Source organism: Simochromis diagramma, unplaced genomic scaffold (assembly GCF_900408965.1).
Source record: "Simochromis diagramma unplaced genomic scaffold, fSimDia1.1 OVJJ01000386.1, whole genome shotgun sequence".
NCBI classification, from domain to species: Eukaryota; Metazoa; Chordata; class Actinopteri; order Cichliformes; family Cichlidae; genus Simochromis; species Simochromis diagramma.
This window is the reverse complement of record NW_024387210.1, coordinates 97050-121590: the sequence shown is the minus strand read 5'-3', so window position 1 is coordinate 121590 and position 24541 is coordinate 97050. Positions and strand designations below refer to the sequence as shown.

The following is a 24541-nucleotide window of genomic DNA, read 5'->3' as shown; positions in this document are numbered from 1 at the left end:
CCAGGTCTAGCAATTATAGTACTATTTATGTTCGTATTTTCCTATTTTAGTTAGAAGACCCAAATGCCTTGTTGCAATACTATACTGCTGTGGTAGCCAACGTTTCAAATGCAGGTTTGACAGGATTGTCAGTGTACACTTTATCTAAAACCTAGTGAGGGTTTGCACATCTTTTCCGCTGGGTAGCTGTAGCTCAGGAGGTAGAGCAGGTCACTTACTGACCGGAAGGTTAGTGGTTCGATCCCTGGCTCTTCCAGTCTGTATGTCAAGAGAATTAATGTAGTTAGGAAGCAGCTTAGACAAAGTGTGTGATTGGGTAAATGTTGCATAGAGCACTGTGAGTAATCCAGTGCTATATATCAGTTCATTCATTGTCTGAACAGAGTTTTGTCATGTTACTTTTGTACTATTATGTTCCAGCACATGTTGTTATTGCGTGGCTTGATTAATGTACATATTAGGCTGAAAACTGGGGCCAGAGTTGAAACTGTTCTGGGCCACCACAGGGCCAGCAGTGTGTCTGCAACTGGCCCGTGGCTGCATAGAACTTACACATGGCCCACATACCACAAAGAATGATGGCCTTTTGGTGGCCCAGACCAGGTTTGCCAGAGGTAATCCACACATGGGCCAGCACAGGATATCTAGTGTGTCTGCAACTGGGCTTGTTCTGGCCCATGTGTGGGACACCTCGGGCAAACCAGATCTGGACCACCAGAGGGCCGTCATTCTTTGCGGTATATGGAACATGTTTAAGCACACTGTGTGGGCCAGATCCAGGCCATGCCAATTTTGCTATCTTGGATGTGTCTCTTATTTTCTCTTCTGACACTGAGATGAAGCAGAAAAGAACAGCTGATATTTGGACAGCACACATGATGGAAAGGAGGATTTGAGTTGATGTGCACATGAATGATTTGTTTTTCCTCTGCAGGTGAAGGTAGAAAGTGTGTGTGAGCTGATGTGGATGTGAATTCAGCAGCATGGATCAGTGTGAGGACAGAGAGGAGGGAGTCCCTCCCTCTAAAACCACTCTGTGTGGGGAACATGAGAGCCAGACCAAAGCTCAGAGGTGAGATGACCATCTCTAACTGTCCATGACTCTTTAACATGTCACAGCTCAGCTCTCACATCACTGCTCCATTATTATTCACAGGAACCAACCTGGACCTCAACCCAGCTGCGTGTCCTTAAAGAGTGACCAGTCTAAAAAACGCTTGATTGAATTTAAGGAACAACCCTCTGCTGCAGAGAGGTGAGCTGATGGGAACATTAATTTTTTGATTGCTGATAATTTGTGTCTGATTTAAATGAACTACTTGATAGTGTTTAATGGTTGCCAAAGTGCTTCCTCATAGGGGGCCATATGATATGTTGGGGTTTCTTTGTGTTATTTGACACTATATAAATAAAACTGAATGGTCTCCTCTTCAGGAGATGCAAATTCATAAAGTATTTCTGGTCTGTATATGAAGTATAATTAATTTGATGTTGCTGTAATTGCATAATGAGAGGGGGGTAATTGGGGGTTATTTCCCATTTTCTTTTTCCTCCTTTAGCTGATGCTAAGTTCCCTACTTCTTTTTTTTTTTAAATTTGCTGGAAATACTTGCATTGATTTATTTAAACATGTAAAAATAATGTAAATACAGTATGCAAGGCAAAACAGAGTTTGTAGAATTGTTCTGACCATTTCTAATGAGACTTCGGCAAAACTAGTTGTATCAACTGAAACGCCAGTGACATCTCTCTGGTCCTTACTCAGATCTATGTTGGAGTTTTTGCTATTAAGAACACGACTTTCAGATTCTGATAATTTGCTGTAGATTGTGTTTAGACCTGTTGCTTATTGGTTTGTTTTCCATTTTTCAGCTAATAGCTCTTCGAGAATCACTTCGTTGGTACATAAATGCTATTTTATGGCTGTCAAACTGTGTTATCGCTGACATTTCCATAGATTCAACTAAAGAAATGGGAACAAATGTGTTCTTACACCAGGTCACTATGTGTAAACAGAACCCATGCAAACATGGAACATGCAAACTCCACACAGAAACTCTGCAGCCAGAATGCTACTACTGCTAATATACTCATATCACTGCTCGATCATTATTCACAGGAAAAAACACGGAATTAAACGCAAACATCATCCTGGATCTGAACCCAGCTTAGTGTCCGTTAAGAGTGACCAGTCTAAAAAACGCTTGATTGAATTTAAGGAGCAACAACCTTCTGCTGCGGAGAGGTAAGCTGATAGTAACATGAACTCTTTGATACCTGTCAGTTTGGTGTCTGATTTAAATGAACTACTTGATGGTGTATTATGGTCACCAAAGTGCTTGCTCATAAGGGGCCATATGATTGTAAAGATTTCTCTGCATTAATGTGGGGTCTTTATCTTATAATACAAAGTGCCTTGAGGCGGCAGTTGTTGTGTTTTGGTGCTTTATAAATTAAACTGATCTCTCTTTAGAAGATCAAGCAAAGTTCTTAAAAGTTCTTTCTGGTCTGTATATGAAGTATAATTAATTTGACGTTAAGCTAAAGCTTAATGTTAAGCCTGCTTAATGCATTCCCAAATCATGTTTAATGTGTACTTGTTCCTGGGTTATTTCCAGACATCCTAACCAATTTCCTTCCATCTAAAGTTGACCATCTGGGACTTCTTCCAGACCTTGGCACAGGGCTGACACATCATGATAACTTGTACTTATTTACAATTGCAAGAACTGATGATTTTGGAATCTGCAGTGTTTTGAAATTGTTCCAGGAGACCATCCCAGCTTGTATAAATCTATAGTTCCTCTTAGATTCTTTGAGTTCTTTGGACATTCCTATTGTGCAAAGTATTGGTTAAAACAAATGCTTTTTATGCTGCCAAAGACAAACTATCACAATTTTTCAGTTGTCCCTGGCTGCAACAATGTGTTTCCTGTTTTAAAATCAAGGATATACTGTTCAGTTTCATACCTGTCTGTTCGGTAGTAAGTGGTTCCTTCTTGTTTGGCTAGATGCACTCTTACAGGAAAATCCAGCTGTTAGCTGTGATATTCCGGTTTGTAAAGCACTTTAAAAATTAGGCCTTGCATTCACTTTGCTTATCCTCACTTCTGATCCAACCTAATATCATGAAAAAGCATGTAATAGCCATGCACTATGTCCATTTCATGCTTTGCCTCTCAAAACATGAAATGTACAGGCACATAGAAGTTGCAATAAATTGCAGTAACAGCAGAATGAGATATTTTATCTCAAGCCAACATGAAAATTAAATCCGGGAAAGTTTTTAAACAGATATTATTAACACATTTACATATATATACATAATAGCCCGCTAGCTTAATTGATTCTGATGATTAAGGACCCTGCAAGGTACTCAATATGTTTTTTGCTGACTACCAACTTCGTGGGTTTAAATATATTATCTCCCCATGCTTCTTCATGCATGTCTATTTTACATTTTGGAGAGGCAAAGCCAGAAATGGACATGTTTATAACATGTTTGATACAGTGATACTGGGTTGTCTAATATGAAGTAATCCAGTCAGTGAGATGACATGAAGAAAAAAAAGGTCTCCAAAAAGTTTAGCACCTTTCATTCTTCTTGTCTTTAATAGTAAGTGGCTAGCTGGACGCAGTCGGAAAAATCCAGCTGTTAGCTGTAATGTTCAGGTTTGTAAAGCACTTTATAAATGAGGACAGTGTGGAGGAGAACCTGTTTAAGTCAGGTAAGAGGTGTTTCACCGGAGTCAAAAACTTGTTTGTTTCTTCCTCTAGTCTGTTGCAGTGCAGTCAGCAGCAATCAGTAGTCTCCCTTTTCCGAAGCACATCCAAACTACAAAACTAGGTTTCTTAGCAAAGCACGAATGGGAATCCCATCACTAGTATGTCTGCGAAAAAGCTAAAACAATGCAGAGGCTCAGAGGAAGAGATGCCACACTTTTTGGAGACCTTACTTTTCTCCTGTCATCTCACTGGCTGAATTCCGTAATATTATTTCATATTATTTCCAAATGTAAGTGAAGGAGATTTTAATGTGGAGATTTTTTTTTTCTTTTTGGCTGCAGATGTGCTGATCGATGATAGGATTTCCAATTGTCTTCAGTAACAACAGTTATGTTTTTGGTGTGATATGCATGTAGTAACCTCTTATGTAGTAAACTGTTTCATTGTGCTTGGGAAAGGTGAGAATATTTTATTGCATAAAGTAGTGCTGATCGCATCGCAAACGTCTGCTTTGTCAAGTGATTGCATGGCCCAGTACAACTGGCCTGGCAGTCTGATGACTCAAACAGGCCATCCTCCACACAGTCCTCATTTATAAAGTGCTTTATTAATGAGTCAATTTAGCTAAACAACAAAGAAAGATTTACTGCTAAAGAGACAGACAGTGAAAGTGGACTGTACATCCTAGATCTCTTAACATAAAACTCTTGGGAAAGACTGTTGCAGCCAGGAACAGGTCAAAATTGATCTCTTTAAATGTTCTTAAAAATTAAACTTTACTCATTATTTGTTTCTTAAATTGAAAAATAAAAAAATCAAATAGATGTAACAATGTTACATCTATTTGATTTTTTTTTTTTTTTAAAGCTGTGCTCCATCATGTAAATGAGCTTTTGTACACAGCAAATCCAGCGTGTCCAAATTAACACTGTCAGATTTGATTTCAACACTAGTGTCTATATGGGTCCACACCAGAGAGTGTTAATTTAACTCTTTTTGGAGAGTTGGTACGTTAACTCTGATTTAGTGTTAAACACCAAATCTCTCTGGAGTTGATAATTTAACACTTGGTGTTAAGAGTTTATATATTAACTCTCAAAGAGTATTTTAGTTTAACTACGTAAGAGTTATCTTCTAATTCATTCTAAAAAGCGGGAATTTTACTGTTCTGAACTTCTAGAAATTTCTTTTGGAAATAAACATTTACTAAAAAGACGCAATGGTTTTTGAAAAACATTTATTCTGAACTGTGCACCACAATTTCAAAACATTTTCTGAAAGATGTAACAGTGTACATGTTCTCACTTTCATTAGAATTTTGTTTATCAAAAGGTCTGACATAGGTGAGCTGGTAAATGCAAATAACAGCATTCTCATCACTTATTTCTTCAATACAATATGCATGTCCTTCATTCATCCCTTTGTGGAACTTCAACGCACTTCTGCCCTCCCCCATATTCCATCTTCACAAGCATATCCTGTGTGGAGACTGAATAAAAATTAGTTGACACTAATTAATGGCACAAATAATCCAGTAAACAATTGCAGCACAGAAAGAAAAAAAAAAGGAATCCTCTTGTGTAAAGTATTTTCCCAAAAGACAAGGACACAGGCAACAGGTAATACTGAACTAAATGTAAAACCTCAACCTTTTTCATTTTTACCTAAACCGTGTGCACAAAACTCTGGAGGGATCTATGCTAATGTAGAATCCAGTCAGGACGCCTGCTACTGCTGTTTGCTCGTTTTTTTTTTTATGGAAGATCGTTTTCAGGCTTCAAGTAGCACCATTATACCAACATTTCACATTCTAGACATTGTTTTAGGTGTATTTGACCAAAGGTTTGACTGAAAATTCACATGCAAGCTTTTTTCAAGGCTGTGGTATTTGCCCGTAAACAATACCTTTCAGCTAGCTAAAACAGAATATTATGCTATCAGCGAGCAACATGGTTAATGTCTTTCACACAGCTTTGTCGCAACTCCAAAGAGCCACAGAAGTAAAAGCTAATAATAATAATTGAAACAGTCTTTGAAAAAATGACTTACCAAGCATGGCAAACAACTCAAATATGTAGAGCAAAATGTTCTGAAACGGCTTCACTTCAGCTTCGATTGGAGCCTATGGTGCTGGGGGCGGAGTCTGTGAATTTACTCTATTGGTGTCATAGCCCCTGTAGGAGTTCAGAGTTAAGAGGTCAAGAGTTAATGTTTCCATTGTAACACCTCCAGATTTGACATAGAAACACACATTTTTAACACTCGATTTTAACTACTATCATTTTACACCTCAGAGTTACATTAAAAGAATGTGACTCTACTTAGAGTAAAATTAACTCTACTTTTGCAAGAAGACTATTAACACCAAAACATTTAACACTTTTGAATTTGCTGTGTATGTGCATTGTTTTACATCCTCTTTAATTACTAAGCTAATATATTTCAACAAAGTTACCTTGGCACATTTTGCTCATTAATCCAGCATGGCAGACAGAAAAGGAGGGAGAGGCAGGATTTGATCTTCTGCTTTCTGATTGGTTGAGCTCTACCCCTAGTCCCTCCATGCCTCCTCCAACTCCCCTGTCTCACATCATAGCTACAAGTGTACACGTTTTAGTTTTGTAACACATTTGCAACAAGCAAAGCATACAAATTAACAAACTTGTGATTAGAGTGGCTGTAATTGAGCAGTTGTATTAACTGACTTGAGAGTTTGTAATCACAGAATTGTGGTTGTAAGAAGTACCAAAATAAAGTAAAATTTGACTTACTAGGTTTTTCTATGTATTCTAATCCTTATTCTATAAGTTCTCACTTATCTAAAAGCTGTCACATTTTGCAACATGTGAATTTGAAGATTCCCAAATGGATTCTAACATCGTGTTCTTACAGTGACAGAGATCATTATAAGGCTCTGGTGGATCTTGAGAATTTGGCTGATAATTCATTCATTTTAATTGTCTCACAGAAACCACTTCAATTGTTCTCAATATGTGAGACATTTACACAGGAATGAGCCTATCAAATCATGCTTTAAAAATCAGCAAAATTATTTTAACATTCAAAACACCAGTAAAGGGACTGTAAAACGGGCATAATGTGTTCTTCCCTTCTGCTCCTAGTTAGCACTCTGAATGCACAGTTATGGATCAGTTGTTGATTCATCACATACTGTAGGCCACATAGCAAAACAATGCTGCAGTCAAGTCTGTACATTAGTTTCTCAGAGAGAAAAGATTTTAGGTGATTACAAATCATATGTAATGACAGACAACAAATTAACCCTGGGCTTAAAATATGAGTCAAGGACCACTCCCAGGTTTGTTGCTTGATGACTTGGGTTCAAAATAGCTGAGCAATGTGATGATATCTCTCTTGTCTGAGCAGCTTTTTTTTGTCCAGATTTTAATATCTAAACTTGCACTGTGCACCGATTGTTTAGCTGTGCACACATTTTTATTTATAGTATGTTGTTAAAGGTATTTTCATAGACAACAAAAACCTGGCCAAAATGTTTTGTCTATATTATTTTTACTCTTCTTCATGATTCCTCCACAGAGTGGACAAGAGCTCAGAGGTTCCCAGCAGTCAGTCTGCCCAGCAGCAACAAACACACCTGGACTCCATATTTATGGTCTGTACACATACAATATTAGTTTTGTATTCATTCTGTTCACAGTCATGTTCATGATGGGTATGGGGGTATGGGAATTGGTTGTCTCTCATGTAGAAGGTTGATGGTCAGATCTCCACCTCCTTCCATCTACATGCCATAGTGTGATACATGTAGTTATTCTTATATCCCTTTCGACCAGTGACAAGGAGGGAGTTCATGCAAGACGTTTACCTAAATAAAACGTAACCTAAACAAGATGCAAAGACCACCAATAAGTTGATGTTCTATTCTATTCTATGTTGGATTGCATGAAAGACCTGGGCCACCTTTAATGAGGCTATACTCCAACTCAGTTAAACTTAGATAAGCATTTAGCAAACCACAAGCCAACTTGTAAATCATTAGTGACTTAAAGTTTAATCTTACCAGTGGATCTAAAGATCTCAAACAAGCACCTAAACGCCCTCCTTGTCACCTCAAAGTAGGTGACAAGGAGGGAGTTTACACAAAAAGTTTACATAAATATAAAATCATTTATTAAACATAACCTAACCAAGACACAAAGGTCACCAATAATTTGATGCCAGGTGCAGTGGAAGACCTAGGCCAGCTTTTATAAGTCATTGCTTTCATGAGTGTGAGAAGGTCACAACAGAGAGGAGCTGTTATATAGAAATATATCTCAATTCTTTTAAATAAGCGATGCTTTGAATTTCAAGGAGGGACCTAGTGCTTACTGCAAACAGTTAGAGTGATTTAATAATATTCAACCCAGTGTTTGAACATGGTTGTAGTAAAGAAATACTGCAGTGATGAACCAACATACAAGCTCAACAAAACCTGGATTTTCTGTCATATTTTAAAGAGATCGCGGTATCTTATTTCTTCTTATCTCAAAAAAGCATGCTTCTCTCAGACTGCAGGCTTACTTCTGGTTCTTAGAGCTTTTAAAAGTAGAATGGCAGGAAGAACCTTCAACTGCAAAGCCCATCTTGGGTAGAACCAGCTCCCAGTTTGGTTTCAGAAAACAGAGATGCTCTCTGGTTTTAGGATTAGACATTTAGTGTTACTTTGTGATTAAAGTTTTGAGTTAGGGCTTGATTATGTGAGCCTGAACCATCCCATAGCTATTTTGCTATAAGCTCAGGTTGCTGGAGGAATTTCATGATGACTGAGTACTTTTCGACTCCCTGTTTTTACTGCCTTGGTATACATTACTGTATGTCATTAAACATTGTCTTGTCTCACCTTGGGGTATTGTTCTGTTTGTTGCTTCTGGGTGTGTCTTTTCCTTCTGCTTTCCTCTTTACCCAGCACCCTATAGAGATTGAGGGGTGGTTAGATCATTAATGCAGTAATGTTTTCCAGATGCTGGAAGACGACATCATTACTTTTGTGAAGAATGAATTGAAGACGATCCACAAGGTTTTGCGTCAAGATTACCCAGAATGGGCAGAGAGACAAATGGAAGATGAGGAAGTATTAGCAGGTGAGGATGAAGAGCGGAGGAGAAGCAGCAGAAATGCAGTTTTGAAGATCACATTAGACTTCCTCAGGGGAATGAAGCAGGAGGAGCTGGCTGACCGACTGCAGAGCAGTAAGAGGATTTTTCTACAGATTTATGCTAGATGAAAACAAAAACATTTACTAATGTGTCAAGAGATCTACAAAAATGTATTCAAAAACCTGTTTGTTGTAGAAATAAGTGGCATCTCTAGTTTATAAATACTTAATTGATATTTTTGCCCTTTTGTGCCTTTAGGAACTCCCATTGTAGTTTGTCAGAAACAAAAATCTGTTTTAAAAAAGAAGTTCCAGTGTGTGTTTGAGGGGATTGCTAAAGCAGGAAATCCAGCACTTCTGAATCAGATCTACACAGAGCTCTACATCACAGAGGGAGGGACTGCAGAGGTCAATGATGAACATGAGGTCAGACAGATTGAAACAGCATCCAGGAAACCAGACAGACCAGAAAAAACAATCAGACAAGAAGACATCTTTAAAGCATCACCTGGAAGAGAACAACCAATCAGAACAGTGCTGACAAAGGGAGTGGCTGGCATTGGGAAAACAGTCTTAACACAGAAATACACGCTCGACTGGGCTGAAGACAAAGCCAACCAGGACATCCAGTTCATATTTCCATTCACTTTCAGAGAGCTGAATGTGCTGAAAGAGGAAAAGTTCAGCTTGGTGGAACTTGTTCATCACTTCTTTACTGAAACCAAAGAAGCAGGAATCGGCAGCTTTGATGACTTCGAGGTTGTGTTCATCTTTGATGGTCTGGATGAGTGTCGACTTCTTCTGGACTTCAACAAAACTGAGAACCTGACTGATGTTACGGTGTCCACATCAGTGGATGTGCTGCTGATAAACCTCATCAGAGGGAAACTGCTTCCCTCTGCTCACCTCTGGATAACCACACGACCTGCAGCTGCCAATCAGATCCCTGCGGAATGCATTGACAGGGTAACAGAAATTAGAGGGTTCCCTGATACACAGAAGGAGGAGTACTTCAGAAAGAGATTCAGAAGTTGGTGGAAGGCACACAATATCATATCCCACATCAGGAAATCACCTAGCCTCCACATCATGTGCCACATCCCAGTCTTCTGCTGGATCACTGCTACAGTTCTGGAGCATGTGCTGAAAACAAGAAAGTGGAATACGATGCCCAAGACCCTGACTGAGATGTACATCCACTTCCTGGTGGTTCAGGCCAAAGTCAAGAAGGTTAAGTATGATGGAGGAGCTGAGACAGATCCACACTGGTGTCCAGAGAGCAGGACGATGATTGAGTCACTGGGAAAACTGGCTTTTGATCAGCTGCAGAAAGGAAACCTGATCTTCTATGAATCAGACCTGACAGAGTGTGGCATCAATATCAAAACAGCCTCAGTCTACTCAGGAGTGCTCACACAGATCTTTAAAGAGGAGAGAGGACTGTACCAGGACAAGGTGTTCTGCTTCATCCATCTGAGTGTTCAGGAGTTTCTGGCTGCTCTTCATGTCCACCTGACCTTCATCGACTCTGGAGTCAATCTGCTGGAAGAAAACCACACAACCTCCAGGAAGTTTGAAAGAAGAGAATCTAACGAGAAATACTTCTATCAGACTGCTGTGGACAAGGCCTTAAAGAGTCCAAACGGACACCTGGACTTGTTCCTCCGCTTCCTTGTGGGTCTTTCACTGCAGACCAATCAGAATCTACTACAAGGTCTGCTGACACAGACAGGAAGTAGCTCACAGACCAACCAAGAAACAGTCCAGTACATTAAAGTGAAAATTAGTGAGAGTCTGTCTGCAGAGAAAAGCATCAACCTGTTCCACTGTCTGAATGAACTGAATGATCGTTCTCTAGTGGAGGAGATCCAACAGTTCCTGAGTTCAGGAAGTCTCTTGACAAATAATCTGTCTCCTGCACAGTGGTCAGCTCTGGTCTTCATCTTATTGGCATCGGAAGAAGATCTGGATGTGTTTGACTTGAAGAAATTCTCAGCTTCAGAGGAGGCTCTTCTGAGACTGCTACCAGTGATCAAAGCCTCCAACAAAGCTCTGTATGTAAATGTGTGCTCGCTTCTTTAATTTTAAAATGCTGATTATAGTTAACAAAATAGCAAATGCTCAATTGAAAGAAAACCCCCCCACAATATTTTAATAGGTTCTAGCCTCTAATAGAAACTCTTATAGAAACTCTAAAGCTATTGAATATAATTTTCATCAGCATTCAGCATCCACGGTTAAGTATAATATACTTTCAATATATCACAGCATTAGAAAGTGTCAGAGTCTCTGAAACATTTGTGGTTGTAACCCTTATCAGATGGAAGAAAAATGTCAGAATCAATATAAATTCTTGGCTGTTATGATTTTCAGTGGTCTTCCCCTATGGCAGAACACTGGTTTACTAGTCTCGGTGGTCTGTGCTCTCCATTTCTAATTCATGTTTTTTTTGTCACCAGACTTTAACTACATCATCTTCTTTTGTCAGTAATCATAGCTGAGTTTTTACCTCACCTTCAGCACAGAAACTGTAGCAGAGAAGTATAAATCAAGTCTTACCGGACAAGAGCTCCTATAAAATTACATTTTACTCATACCTTTGCATCCAGAGCACAAAAAATTTCATTTGGAGCCAGCATTTCAGTTCATTTCCATGGCAACGTTTTAACAGGGATACGGTTTTATACTGCACTGTCTGAAAGAAACTCCAGCGTTATGTTCCACAGGTAAAAGCATATAATAAGAAACCTTCCCCTTCTGTAATCTTTGTGCAGTATGTGATAAAGGTCATTTTAAACTGAAACACAGACTTAAAATGCTATATATTTATTTCTGATATAACTTTTTTAGTTATCCATAAATTTTTGTCAAACACCTAGACATTTGCTTTGTTTTTTGTTTGTTCCAACAAGTAAAATAATTTCTTGTGTGAACTCCATCCTAGTCACTGGGAGAAAGGGATATAAGAATAACTACATGTATCACACTATGGCATGTAGATGGAAGGAGGTGGAGATCTGGCCATCAACCTTCTACATGAGAGACAACCAGTTCCCTCCTGAGCTACAACCCCCATACCCAGCATGAACATGACTGTGAACAGAATAAATATAAAACTAGTTGTTGTATGTGTACAGACCATAAATATGGAGTCCAGATGTGTTTGTTGCTGCTGGGCAGACTGACCGCTGGGAACCTCTGAGCTCTCCCGGTCCACTCTGTGGAGGAATCATGAAGAAGAGTAAAAATAATACAGACAAAACATTTTGGCCAGGTTTTTGTTGTCTGTCATTACATATGATTTGTAATCACCTTAAATCTTTTCTCTCTGAGAAACTAATGTACAGACTTGACTGCAGCAATGTTTTGCTATGTGGACTACAGTATGTGATGAATCAACAACTGATCCATAACTGTGCATTCAGAGTGCTAACTAGGAGCAGAAGGAAAGAATACATTATGCTTCTCCAAAGTTGATTCTGTTCATCTGGATGTAGAGTTTTCAGTGGGAGAAACGTTTCATCACTCATCCAAGTGACTTCTTCAGTCTCAGCTGACTGCAGGTTTCCCCAATCTTATAAACAGTACACTTGCATAATGACTGAAACCAGCCCACTGAAGGAACAATGGGCTGGGAGATTTACTTACTTGGATGATTGAGCATGCATCAACACATTATGCTTCTTATATAGTCCCTGTACTGGTGTTTTGAATGTTAAAATAATTTTGATGATTTTTAAAGCATGATTTGATCATTCTGGTTCTTTTTCAGTAGAACCAACCACAAAGCAAACAAACAAAAACCTAGCTCTAAGCTGGAAAATCTAAACACAAAACACTACATGAAACAAGAAACTTAAAACATGGGAAAAGAAACCTGAAACCTGGAAACAACAGGAAGAGAAGCAGACAAACTGAAAATAGACACATGTTAATGGGAGGAAGCAAAGCAGAATAGACTAACACAGGACACAGAGATGTCAAAGTAAAACAGGAAATAGACAAACATAGAAAAAATGATGACTAGATGTAACACAAGGAACACATGGGAAGCACAGCAACAAAACCTAAAGGCTAGAAACTATCAAATATATAACCAGAAATGAACTACATCAAAGGATATTAATAATCAAAAACATAAACACTGAGTCACTAGACCTGGGACCTTGACAAATAGAACTTTTTTTTTCTTTCCTAGACTAAGTGTCTGTAACCTTTCGGAGAGAAGCTGTCAAGCTCTGTCGTCAGTTCTCACATCCCAGGCCTCTAGTTTGAAAGAGTTGGACCTAAGTAACAACAACCTGGGGGATTCAGGAGTAATACTTCTGTCTGCTGCACTGAAGAGTCCACAATGTGAACTGGATACTCTCAGGTCAGCTCAAACAATATTGAGTTTCTCTTAAGTGACAGAATAAATTGGTTTAAAATTTTAAGAATAAAAGTCAACTTTTTCCATATGTTACTGTATAATAATGTTTTTCAGTATTTGAGAATCACATTAAACATTAAGGATTTATTCAAGGCTAAGTATTGCTAAATCTAGTATATCTAGTAATTCCATAATGACACATTAATATCAGTATTGTTATTGTCTGTGTTTGTTTCTAATTTTTCAGACTGAGTGTCTGTAACCTCTCAGAGGCAAGCTGTGAAGCTTTATCCTCAGTTCTTGGCTCACAGTCCTCTAGTTTGAAAGAGCTGGACCTGAGTGACAATGATCTAAAGGATTCAGGAGTGAAGCATTTGTCTGTTTGCGTGAAGAGTTCCTATTGTAAACTGGAAACACTCAGGTCAGGATTAAGACTTTTCGCTGACTGCTATTTAAATGTGTAATTATAGTATTGCAGAAACACTTAATCCAACATTTACCCTTTATTTACGTTTGTCCAAAAAAGTATTCAAATCATAATTTATATATAAAATTTATTTTATATTTTTATGTTATATGTTTGTTTGTTGTTGTTTTTTTTAACACACTGGTCAGTTTAGAGTTTTACAATTTCAACAATAATAATTTCCTGCTGAAAAGAAAATGCCCAAAACACAAGTTTAATATAATTTAATGTATTTAATTAGGTATGGTATCAAGTTATGGTATGGTATCACTTCCATTAAAACCCTTGCAAAACATCTTATTTCATCATGTAATCCTCAGCTCTCTTTTGGATCACCTGCTGATAGTGTTTATTTATTTGTCTTTAGGGATTTGCTAGCTTATCTTAGCTAATAGCCGACTATCTAGCAAACTAGCATGGACTTCACCTATCTCTCCTGAACTTTCCTGCTCAGTATGTCAGATGTTTAGTTATACCTCAGCCTCCTGGCTAATACAATTATTAGTAATAATTTTCTTCGATCTTAAATATGATCAACCTATCTCTAATGATCGGCTATGTACCACAGGCCTTCAAGCTAGCTGTAGTTAAACCTTTACTCAAAAAGCCATCTCTAGACCCAGCAGTCTTAGCTAATTATAGGCCAATCTCCAACCTTCCTTTCATATCAAAAATCCTTGAAAGAGTAGTTGTCAAACAGCTAACAGATCATCTGCAGAGGAATGGTTTATTTGAAGAGTTTCAGTCAGGTTTCAGAGCTCATCACAGCACAGAAACAGCTTTAGTGAAGGTTACAAATGATCTTCTTATGGCCTCTGACAGTGGACTCATCTCTGTGCTTGTCCTGCTAGACCTTAGCGCAGCATTCGATACTGTTGACCATAATATCCTATTAGAGCGATTAGAACATGCTGTAGGTATTACAGGTACTGCACTGCAGTGGTTTGTATCATATCTATCTAATAGACTCCAATTTGTTCATGTAAATAGAGAGTCCTCTTCACACACTGAGGTTAATTATGGAGTTCCACAGGGTTCAGTGCTAGGACCAATTCTGTTTACATTATACATGCTTCCCTTAGGCAGCATCATTACAAGACATAGCATACATTTTCACTGCTATGCAGATGACACCCAGCTCTATCTGTCCATGAAGCCAGATAACACACACCAATTAGTTAAACTGCAGGAATGTCTTAAAGACATAAAGACCTGGATGGCCGCTAACTTTCTGCTTCTTAATTCAGATAAAACTGAGGTTATTGTACTCGGCCCTGAAAAGCCTAGAAATATGGTATCTAACCAGATTCTTACTCTGGATGGCATTACCTTGGCCTCCAGTAACGCTGTGAGGAACCTTGGAGTCATTTTTGACCAGGACATGTCCTTCAATGCACATATTAAACAAATATGTAAGACTGCGTTCTTCCATTTGCGCAACATCTCTAAAATTAGAAATATCCTGTCTCAGAGTGACGCTGAAAAACTAGTTCATGCATTTATTACTTCCAGGCTGGACTACTGTAATTCATTATTATCAGGATGTCCAAAAAACTCACTGAAAAGCCTTCAGCTAATCCAAAATGCTGCAGCAAGAGTCCTGACAGGGACTAGAAAGAGAGAGCATATTTCTCCTGTTTTGGCTTCCCTTCATTGGCTTCCTGTTAAATCCAGAATTGAATTCAAAATCCTGCTCCTCACATACAAGGTCTTAAATAATCAGGCCCCATCTTATCTTAATGACCTTGTAGTACCATATCACCCTATTAGAGCACTTCGCTCTCGCTCTGCAGGCCTACTTGTTGTTCCTAGAGTATTTAAAAGTAGAATGGGAGGGAGAGCCTTCAGTTTTCAGGCCCCTCTTCTGTGGAACCAGCTTCCAGTTTGGATTCAGGAGACAGACACTATCTCTACTTTCAAGATTAGGCTTAAAACTTTCCTTTTTGCTAAAGCATATAGTTAGGGCTGGACCAGGTGACCCTGAATCCTCCCTTAGTTATGCTGCAATAGACATAGGCTGCCGGGGGATTCCCATGATGCATTGAGTTTTTCCTTTCCAGTCACCTTTCTCGCTCACTATGCATTAACAGACCTCTCTGCATTGAATCATATCTGTTATTAACCTCTGTCTCTCTTCCACAGCATGTCTTTTATCCTGTCTTCCTTCTCTCACCCCAACCGGTCGCAGCAGATGGCCGCCCCTCCCTGAGCCTGGTTCTGCCGGAGGTTTCTTCCTGTTAAAAGGGAGTTTTTTCCTTCCCACTGTTGCCAAAGTGCTTGCTCATAGGGGGTCATATGATTGTTGGGTTTTTCTCTGTATCTATGAAGCACCTTGAAGCGACTTATGTTGTGATTTGGCGCTATATAAATAAAATTGAATTGAATTGTAGTTATAATAAATGTAGCCCCTTTGCAGCTATAGAAGCTGTGTGTAAGGAGAAGGATTTTAAATTCAATTCTAAATTTTTTCTAGAGCATGTGCACCAAAATAAATTGCACTGTCAGAAATAGGTTAAGTTCCCATGAACTACACAGAAAGTCATAAAGTCAAACCTGACTTTTAATAGCACCAAACCTTTGCAAGTGCCTGTAGGAAAAAAGATCTACATTTCCCACTTCTGATTCTAGGAGATAATGGTAGACATGTGGTAGTTCTTGCTGACAACATGATGACTTGTATTCCAACGTAGGAAGTGCTATGAACAGCTATGATCAGATTGGCAAAGTATGTTCCTGGATTATAATGTTTTGTTGTTGAGTGCGCTTTTTTATGCAATTTTTGCAAAGTCATTAGTGGAAGGAAACTGCAGCATAGAACAGGCTGAATGCATGATGCATGCAAGTATGAATCCTCCAGTTTCATAGTCAGAAAAAAAATATTGCTGTAGTTTATTTGGTTGCAATTCTTCTGGCATTTAAAAAATAATTACGTAAATGGGATAGCAGACACTCCCGTGGGTTTAGAAGGGAGAAAGCCCACACTGACTTTTGGATTCCAGTCAAAAACCTAGAATTTCAAGAGAACGTGCAGCTAAACGTATCACTCTTGGTCCAATTGGGGAGGGGAGCAGAGAAAACTACAGGGAGTGCAGAATTATTAGGCAAGTTGTATTTTTGAGGAATAATTTTATTATTGAACAACAACCATGTTCTCAATGAACCCAAAAAACTCATTAATATCAAAGCTGAATGTTTTTGGAAGTAGTTTTTAGTTTGTTTTTAGTTTTAGCTATTTTAGGGGGATATCTGTGTGTGCAGGTGACTATTACTGTGCATAATTATTAGGCAACTTAACAAAAAACAAATATATACCCATTTCAATTATTTATTTTTACCAGTGAAACCAATATAACATCTCCACATTCACAAATATACATTTCTGACATTCAAAAACAAAACAAAAAAAATCAGCGACCAATATAGCCACCTTTCTTTGCAAGGACACTCAAAAGCCTGCCATCCATGGATTCTGTCAGTGTTTTGATCTGTTCACCATCAACATTGCGTGCAGCAGCAACCACAGCCTCCCAGACACTGTTCAGAGAGGTGTACTGTTTTCCCTCCTTGTAAATCTCACATTTGATGATGGACCACAGGTTCTCAATGGGGTTCAGATCAGGTGAACAAGGTGGCCATGTCATTAGTTTTTCTTCTTTTATACCCTTTCTTGCCAGCTAGGCTGTGGAGTACTTGGACGCGTGTGATGGAGCATTGTCCTGCATGAAAATCATGTTTTTCTTGAAGGATGCAGACTTCTTCCTGTACCACTGCTTGAAGAAGGTGTCTTCCAGAAACTGGCAGTAGGACTGGGAGTTGAGCTTGACTCCATCCTCAACCCGAAAAGGCCCCACAAGCTCATCTTTGATGATACCAGCCCAAACCAGTACTCCACCTCCACCTTGCTGGCATCTGAGTCAGACTAGAGCTCTCTGCCCTTTACCAATCCAGCCACGGGCCCATCCATCTGGCCCATCAAGACTCACTCTCATTTCATCAGTCCATAAAACCTTAGAAAAATCAGTCTTGAGATATTTCTTGGCCCAGTCTTGACATTTCAGCTTGTGTGTCTTGTTCAGTGGTGGTCGTCTTTCAGCCTTTCTTACCTTGGCCATGTCTCTGAGTATTGCACACCTTGTGCTTTTGGGCACTCCAGTGATGTTGCAGCTCTGAAACATGGCCAAACTGGTGGCAAGTGGCATCTTGGCAGCTGCATGCTTGACTTTTCTCAGTTCGTGGGCAGTTATTTTGCGCCTTGGTTTTTCCACACGCTTCTTGCGACCCTGTTGACTATTTTGAATGAAACGCTTGATTCTTCGATGATCACGCTTCAGAAGCTTTGCAATTTTGAGACTGCTGCATCCCTCTGCAAGATATCTCACTATTTTTGACTTTTCTGTGCCTGTCAAGTCCTTCTTTTGACCCATTTTGCCAAAGGAAAGGACGTTGCCTAATAATTATGCACACCTGATATAGGGTGTTGATGTCATTAGACCACACCCCTTCTCATTACAGAGATGCACATCACCTAATATGCTTAATTGGTAGTAGGCTTTCGAGCCTATACAGCTTGGAGTAAGACAACATGCATGAAGAGGATGATGTGGACAAAATACTCATTTGCCTAATAATTCTGCACTCCCTGTATAGAATCTGACATTGTTTTGGGAAATGTAAAGACTGATTCGATATTAATTTTAGCCATCTCCAATCTACATAACCTGTTGTCTTTACTGATGATATGAATTATAATTTTACCAAATCTAAATGTATCCTTAGCCGGTAGTTTCAGGTTTCCTTCAATATTGCCTGCTCTGACGATGAAAGACAATTGACGATGGATGCTGGTGTGTCTACCTGAAAATGTTTAAAAACATAATCATCAGTAACCAGAGTTTGTTCCTTGACAGTTGTTGTTGAGTAGGGAGAATGTTCTTTTCCTTCCGTGCATCCCCCAATCAGCTGTCTTGGATGGCCCTGCTTTAAGCAGTTTCCATTGGAAGTATCTTTTTGGGATAAAGTAATTGTTCGTAGGACATAATCTGATTTCTGGGGTATTTGAGGAGGTCTTGTGTTACTGGAGGTCCTGTTGTCTGTTTGAAATAATCTCTTTATGAATAAAAAGGAAACTGAATTTAATAGATGAAAAGTATAGATGTAATTGTATCTGAAATAAGAAAAAAAGAAAAAGAAAGAAAGAAAGACTGACCTCCAGTAACGTATGAATTGTTGTTTTGTGTGTCTGCAGTCTGTCAGGCTGTCTGATCACACAGGAAGGCTGTACTTCTCTGGCCTCAGCTCTGAGTTTCAACTCCTCCCATCTGAGAGAGCTGGACATCAGCTACAACCATCCAGGAGACTCAGGAATAAAGCTGCTTTCGGCTGGAGTGAAGGATGAAGGTTGGAAATTGGACACTCTCAGGTATGGAGAAAATGTCTTATAGAAAATGTATTAAAAATGGACCAAATATCCATTTCACCTTAATCAAAATAGATGTGTCATTAACAGACTAAAAGCACCAAATAATCTACATATTAAAATTTGCTATAAATTAGATGTAAAAGTATATCTTTAGTACTGTTACATCTGGCATAATAAAATCCAGCTCTACTTGGGTTGTAAAACATTTAAAGTTCCAGAATAAGGATTTCTGATTTTGTTAAACACTTTAGAACAAAAATAATTTATTTTATAAAACTAAAAACAGAATTTAATTCTTTGCAAATCTCATAATCCCACATTTTATTCACAGTGGAACATAGAAAACAGAGGTGAGAGAAGTAACAAAGAACAAATACTTTGTTGTACTTAAGTAGAATTTTCAGGTATCTGTACTTTACTTCAAATCTTTTACTTTTACTCCCTACATTTTTAAGCAAATATTGTACTTTCTACTCCTCGCATTTTTAAAACTGACTTGTTACTTTTGGTTTAACTTTTTTTTTTGAGGAATTATTATTTCGTCATTGCAAGACTCCAAACGTCAAATGGGTTTGAGCCTAAACAGAAACACATGAAAGGCAATCCTGTCCTATTAATCACCAGCAGATGTCACATGTGGCAGAGTTTGGGGTTAAAGTGGGTGGATGGTTTTTTTGTTTGTTGGTTTTTTGGCACAACACCAGAATTGTATTGAGGTGCATAAACAATCTGAAACTCATCTCCAAAGTGACATCTGCTGGCCAATTTGGCTATCACCGCATCTTGATAATTCTTTTCTTTGAAACAATGATGGAGACAAGCCCTGCACAATTCCAAATAAAACTACTTATTATACCAGACTGTTTGTAATAGGGATCAGCACATCTTTTAGCAAAATCTCTGTTCAAACAAGAAAAGAAAGTATTGAGACTGTACTGTAATAACTACACAGGTTAATTGCTCTTTTGGGGCTTAGTCAACTTTTTTTTTTTGAGGTTTGATGTGTTTGGTTGTTGTTTTTTGGGAGCTCCTGTAATCAGGTTTGCTCTATGCACTGTTCAGCAATGCTAGAAGCTGGTATAGCATTAGCTTTGATTTTTAATCAGTTTAAAAATATATATTCAAATGAAAAAAAGACTAAAGGTGTTTTCCTTGTTTATTTAAAAAAAAAAAAAAAAAAAAAAAAAAAAAGGGTAACATTTATTATATTTATATGGACTAAATTTGACCAATCGTAACAGTCAGTTTCACGCACTTTGACCTGTACACTTTATAATCATCATCTGAACCATAAAGAAACTTTCCTGAACTTTAAACTGCTGTAAATGGTTTATCATGTAACATGTTGTTTTACTGAGTCTGGAGTTTTGGTTTTGGTTTGGAACTTTCAGATATTTTAATGAGTTTGAAACAAGAGAGTGAGGATAGACAGGACACAACCTTTTACCTCAAAAAGAAATGGGAAGCTGAACTAGCCATAACTATAACAGAAGGAATGGGTCAGTATGTGTGAAATACAACACAGCACAACAAATTCGCCGTTGTGGAGGGAATTTTGATGGAAAAAATTGACACGTTTTTTCATTACACCCAATATTAAAAGTAAACAGATCTCAAGTCCACAGGAATGTTGGAGACTATGTGGAGAAACAGAAGCAGACCATTCACATGTATTCTGGAAATGCATAAAAATTAAAAAGTATTGGGAAGACCTTAAAATGACCATGGATAATATTCTGGGATATGCACTCCCAAACACCTGCCAAGTGATGTATCTTGGAAACATAAAGGAACAGATACAAAAGGAGGACTTATATTTAGTAAAAATTATTCTAGCCGCAACTAAAAAAGCAATTACAAAGAAGTGGTTACATCCAGACCCTCCCACTGAACGAGATTGGATTAGTATTGTAGAGGGTATCTCAGAGATGGAAAAAATAACATTCAATATCAGATTGATGGGATGTAAATACGATGGACAATGGAGGAAGTGGAAAGCATTCCGAAGTGGCACCAAGAAAACAACACAACAAGAAATGCGAATGGAATAGATGGAAAATAAATGTAAACTCCAGCCTGTTTGTATGTTTGTTGGTTTGTAATTTTCTTTACTGTTTTTTTTTTTCTTTTAATGTTAACTAAAATTAATTTAAAAAAATTAAAGTTGAAAAAGAAACAAGAGAGTGAATGGAGCTCACAGAGCAGTATCTCTCTTATCTATACGGCAGTAATCATTCGAATACGATATTTATACATTTATACAATATTGATTTGATTACACTTTTGAGTCCAGTTTTAAGTGGTTGCATAGTCTATGTTGGTTACACATGCACATGTAATTATCTCAGTAGTGTTTGATAAACACCACCTTTTTATTGTGGTACCACTTACTTTTTGAGGTCATTTTTATTCCTAACCCAGCTTTTTTGAGGTATGTTGCTATCAAAGTGAAAATTAGCTAAATTTATTTTTCCTAAATTAGAGCACTTTTTTAGACTATACATTTGATATGTTTTCTATGTTCCATTGTGATTAAAATATAGATCTATAAAAGTTAATAATTATTGCATCACTTTATTTATGTTTTAAAAAACTCGAAAACTTTTTGGACAATCCAGTGTTTACTGCCAACTTACCATATAATTTCACACTGGCCTTTTATAAGCACACATCTATCCCACGTGAATGTTTACATTTTCTATCGGTAATTTTTTTTTTTTCTTTTTTTTTTTTTTTTTTTTAGAGGAACCCAATAAATATGTTTACTCTTTGCCATTTCCATTCTAAATCCCAGTTAAAATAAGGGGGGGGGGGGGGGGGCAGGTAGTAATGTGCAGATTGGAATTAAGTCGTAACATCATCAAGTATTTTTTCTTCCTCATTTTGTGTTGTCCAGTCAGGGGAAAGAATCATGATGATGACACAATATTTTCCCAATTTAAAGTGTTCTTATATGAATGCACCAGTTATTACAATGGTGGACCCATGATTTGACTTTATAGATTTATCCAACAGCTGCTTCAAAAGACTGACAGATCCAGGATCAGTCCAAATCATCACCACTTTGATCCACATATGGATTGAAGTGTATTTGAGAAAATGTTGGACTGTCCCTTTATCAGTGTTTAACAGTATGTGCATGAGGGGGATGTAATGTCCATGTGTACATGCTGAAAGAGACTGTGCTGGTCTGACCCCCTCCTCTTTTCAGGGTGGAGCCTGCTGGAGTCCAATGGTTGACACCAGGTCTGAGGAAGTGTAAGTGTGTTTTTAATGTGATTCAAGTAAAAAAAAAAAAAAGCCGTACACATTCAACTATCTTCAAATTGTCAAATCATTCATTCACATCTGTCATGTCAGGAGTCATCATCAAAGTGTCAATCAATGAACAGATGATGGATCAATAACTGCAGCTGGATTGTGTTTGTTCTCTCCATCAGATTCCTGTCAACTCACAATCGACACGAACACCGTAAACAGAAAACTCCAACTGTCTGACAACAACAGGAAGGTGACACATGTGGAGCAGGTTCAGTCATATCCTGATCATCCAGACAGATTTGATGTTTGGTTTCAGCTGCTGTGTAGAGATGGTCTGACTGGTCGCTGTTACTGGGAGGTCGAGTGGAGTGGAGAGGTTTGGATAACAGTGAGTTACAGACAAATCAGCAGGAAAGGAGGCAGTTATGACTCTGCATTTGGACACAACACTCAGTCCTGGAGTCTGCAGTGCACTAACAACGGTCCTCATTTTGCCTGGCACAATGACAAAACAATATCCTCCTACTCAACCTCCTCTGTCTCTAACAGAGTAGCAGTGTATGTGGACTGTCCTGCTGGCACTCTGTCCTTCTACAGAGTCTCCTCTGATACTCTGATCCACCTCCACACCTTCAACACCACATTCACTGACTGTCTCTATCCTGGATTTGGAATCTGTGCTGCTTCCTCAGTCTCCCTGTGTTGATTTTAGCATTGAGGTTTTACAGACACAACATTAACCAAAAGATCTAAGGAAAAGGTCGATAAGGCCCCAATCACAAGGCTTAGAAATTTGTTTGTGACCATCTGGCAGCTACCAATCAAGAACAAATTATTATTTGAGTTAAGAGTAGTTTCTGGAGGTTTACAGTTGCTGGGAAAATTATTGCTTGTGCCCCAGTCACACGAGCTTAGAGACCGGTCTTTGATCCCCCTGTCAGTAGGCAAAAACGTGTATTGCCTAACCGGTTGCTTTAATAACACATTGCTGTGGTTGTGGTTTTGAATGTGTCAGGTGTGGTGAATCTGTACACAATTATTTTCTGAGTTATACTTAGAGTACTAATGTGGGAACTTCAACATTTTGTGCTATTTGGATTAGACTGCCTACTGACATTTTTGTTTTTGTGGTGCATCCTGTCATATTTGTGCATTCCAACATGAAAGTTGAATGAAAATGGCATTTTAATAATTTTTGTGACTAAAACTTTTTGTTAAAAAGCATTCTATGTAACGGAGTGCTCTGCTTTTTTAAAATTCTTTTTAAATTGTATTTTTAACTAGCTGATATTTAGACCATTTTTGATGCGTTTGTTCCAAATTTCAGATTCAGATTCATCTTGATTGTAAGAAAAAACAGGTTGTTTTTTTTAAATATATATATTAATGTTCAAACACTGCTTCATGTTTCAATGTGTGGAAAAAAAAGGCCTTACTATGGCTAGTTGACCATTTTAAAAATATGTATAAGTCTTCAAAGAAATCTTCAAAAGTACTTGATATATGTAGCTGAAAATGTAAGCAATGACTGTAAATGTTAAAATCCTGCAGAATAAAATTTGTATACAAATAAGATAGTTGAGCAAGATTTGTTGTAAAAATTGGCTGATTTCAGACGAAGTTACACTAAAAGATTCTACAACAGGACACCTAAACTGCTGACGTGTCAAATCTGCTTAAACTAAGCCTTTAAATTCTTTTTGTACATTTAATAGTTACTAACAGTCACCGCTGTGGCTGTAGCTAAGAGAAGAAGAGATAAAACCTGCACTTTATGCATTAACGAAGTACTCAATTGTAATCCATAGATTATCTCTTGCAATGATAGTTATGTCTAACTGACTAAAGACCTTAAATCACACACTTTTAACACTATATTACTCTACAGTGCTTTACCTTTCACACACACTCATACCTCTGCTTCACCTGTAGGAGATGTGTTGATGAAGCTTGCATGTATGTTCAGTGAGGAAGCTTTGTACTCACACATCTGGTTCCCAGGTGTTTGGTGGCTAATCTAAGATTTATATAATTTCCCCTTTCCCATGCTGTCAAACTCATTGTCCCGATGGGCTAGTGACTAGCCTCGAGGGCCGGTGTCCTGCAGGTTTTAGATCTCACCTTGGATCAACACACCTGAATCACATGATTAGTTCGTTACCAGGCCTCTGGAGAACTTCA

The 24541-nt window shown here is 38.2% G+C and overlaps 1 protein-coding gene across 1 annotated transcript; it reads left to right on the top strand.

Moving 5' to 3' along the window:
- Positions 1-1851: 1851 nt before the first annotated feature.
- On the top strand, positions 1852-23289 carry LOC120746468 (NACHT, LRR and PYD domains-containing protein 3-like). The gene is made up of 9 exons (XM_040051880.1): positions 1852-2245; positions 7285-7360; positions 8711-8939; positions 9105-10899; positions 13044-13217; positions 13462-13635; positions 18926-19099; positions 21521-21530; positions 22491-23289. The coding sequence occupies exons 1-9, from the start codon at positions 2022-2024 to the stop codon at positions 23064-23066; spliced, it is 3432 nt and encodes a 1143-aa protein (XP_039907814.1). The 5' UTR covers positions 1852-2021; the 3' UTR covers positions 23067-23289.
- The last annotated feature ends 1252 nt before the right edge of the window (positions 23290-24541 follow it).

Bases quoted from the DNA above. Each gene is read 5' to 3' on its own strand.
- LOC120746468 (XM_040051880.1), top strand. From the start codon at position 2,022: ATGCAAACATGGAACATGCAAACTCCACACAGAAACTCTGCAGCCAGA. The intron at 2,246-7,284 runs GTAAGCTGATAG...ATTCCTCCACAG, and splicing joins CAACCTTCTGCTGCGGAGAG to AGTGGACAAGAGCTCAGAGG. The intron at 13,636-18,925 runs GTCAGGATTAAG...GTGTGTCTGCAG, and splicing joins TGTAAACTGGAAACACTCAG to TCTGTCAGGCTGTCTGATCA.